General features: G+C 66.8%; 1 protein-coding gene across 1 annotated transcript; it reads right to left on the reverse strand.

Annotated features, from left to right (window-relative positions):
- Window positions 1-46: 46 nt before the first annotated feature.
- LOC116465937 (mucin-5B-like) lies at window positions 47-1,363 on the reverse strand (the record flags this gene model as incomplete). Its single annotated transcript, XM_058435355.1, has 2 exons — window positions 47-252; window positions 462-1,363. Coding segments are annotated over 2 exons (1,108 nt in total), but the record flags the coding sequence as incomplete, so codon positions are not given.
- Between the last annotated feature and the right edge of the window lie 3 nt (window positions 1,364-1,366).

Consider the following 1,366-nt stretch of genomic DNA (forward strand, 5'->3'; position numbering starts at 1 on the left):
CCAGGCTGGGCCTGGGCGCGGCACTCGAGGCCCAGGGGCTGCTCACAGACGGCCCCTCCGGCCGCGCGGATGTTGGAGTAGGTGTCAAAGTCGCCGCCAGAGGGCCCCGGCATGGGGTAGCTGTAGTCCAGCCAGTCCGACCAGGCACACTGGGGCTCACAGCCCGTGGTCACCGCCGGGGTGGTGGGGGCCGATGTGGGGCTGCTGGGCAGCAGGGTCGAGGCGGGGGTCTCACTGGGTGTGGCCGTGGTCCTGGAGGTGGCCGTGGTGAGGCCCAGGGTGGTCTTCCCTGGAGAAGGGGGTGACTCGGTGGCCCTGCTGCTAGGATGAGGGCTGGACAGGGCTGGAGTCGAGTGCAGGGTGGTACCTGTGGTTCCTGCTGGGGTGTGGGAAGTCACCGTGGATGGCTCTGTGATGTGGGTGGTGCCCGACGTGGCCACGGAAGTCCAGGCTGTGGGCACCGTGTGGGGACTGCTGGGGGGCAGCGATCGTCCATGTGTGGTGGCCGTGGTGATCGGCACTGGGGGGATGGGAGTTGTCCCTGGAGTGGAGGAGGGGGCATGGTGGCCGTGGGTGTGGTGGTCTGTGATAGGCGGGTCCAGGTGGAGCCCAGGGAGGAAGAGGGGATGGCTGTAAAGCTGGTAGCTGTGGGTGTGGTGGCTGTGCTTGTCAGTGCTGGAAGGGTGGTTGCAGTCCCCGGACTGGAGGAGGGAGTGGCTTTGGAGCCGGTGACTGTGGGTGTCCTGGCCGTGGTGGTCACCTTTGGGGTGCCAGCAGTTGCCGAGGTGGAGGAGGCGGTGGCTGTGGAGCCGGTGGCCACGGTTGTGATGGCTGTGGTGGTCCCATTTGGGGTGCCAGCAGTTGCCAGGGTGGAGGAGGCGGTGGCCATGGAGCCGGTGGCCACGGTTGTGGTGGCTGTAGTAGTTGGCTCTGTGAGGATCCAGGTGGTCCCTGGGGTGGAGGAGGGGGTGGCTGTGGAGCCAGTGGCTGCAGTCGTAGTGGCTGTTGTGGTCAGCTCTGTGAGGAGCCAGGTCGTCCCCGGAGTGGAGGAGGGCGTAGCCGTGGAGCTGGAGGCAGGGGTGCTGGGGCAGAGGCTGTAGTTGCAGCAGAACACACGGATTTCATAGTTGAAGCACATCTTGAACTTCCCCACCTGCTCACGGTTCCTGCAGACCAGGCCAAAGTCCAGGCTGCATTCCACGATCTGGCCCAACTCCCGCAGGGGGACACCAGGCTGGGCCTGGGCGCGGCACTCGAGGCCCAGGGGCTGCTCACAGACGGCCCCTCCGGCCGCGCGGATGTTGGAGTAGGTGTCAAAGTCGCCGCCAGAGGGCCCCGGCATGGGGTAGCTGTAGTCCAGCCAGTC

The sequence above is a fragment of the Hylobates moloch genome, unplaced genomic scaffold (genome assembly GCF_009828535.3).
Source record: "Hylobates moloch isolate HMO894 unplaced genomic scaffold, HMol_V3 SCAFFOLD_14880, whole genome shotgun sequence".
NCBI lineage: Eukaryota > Metazoa > Chordata > Mammalia > Primates > Hylobatidae > Hylobates > Hylobates moloch.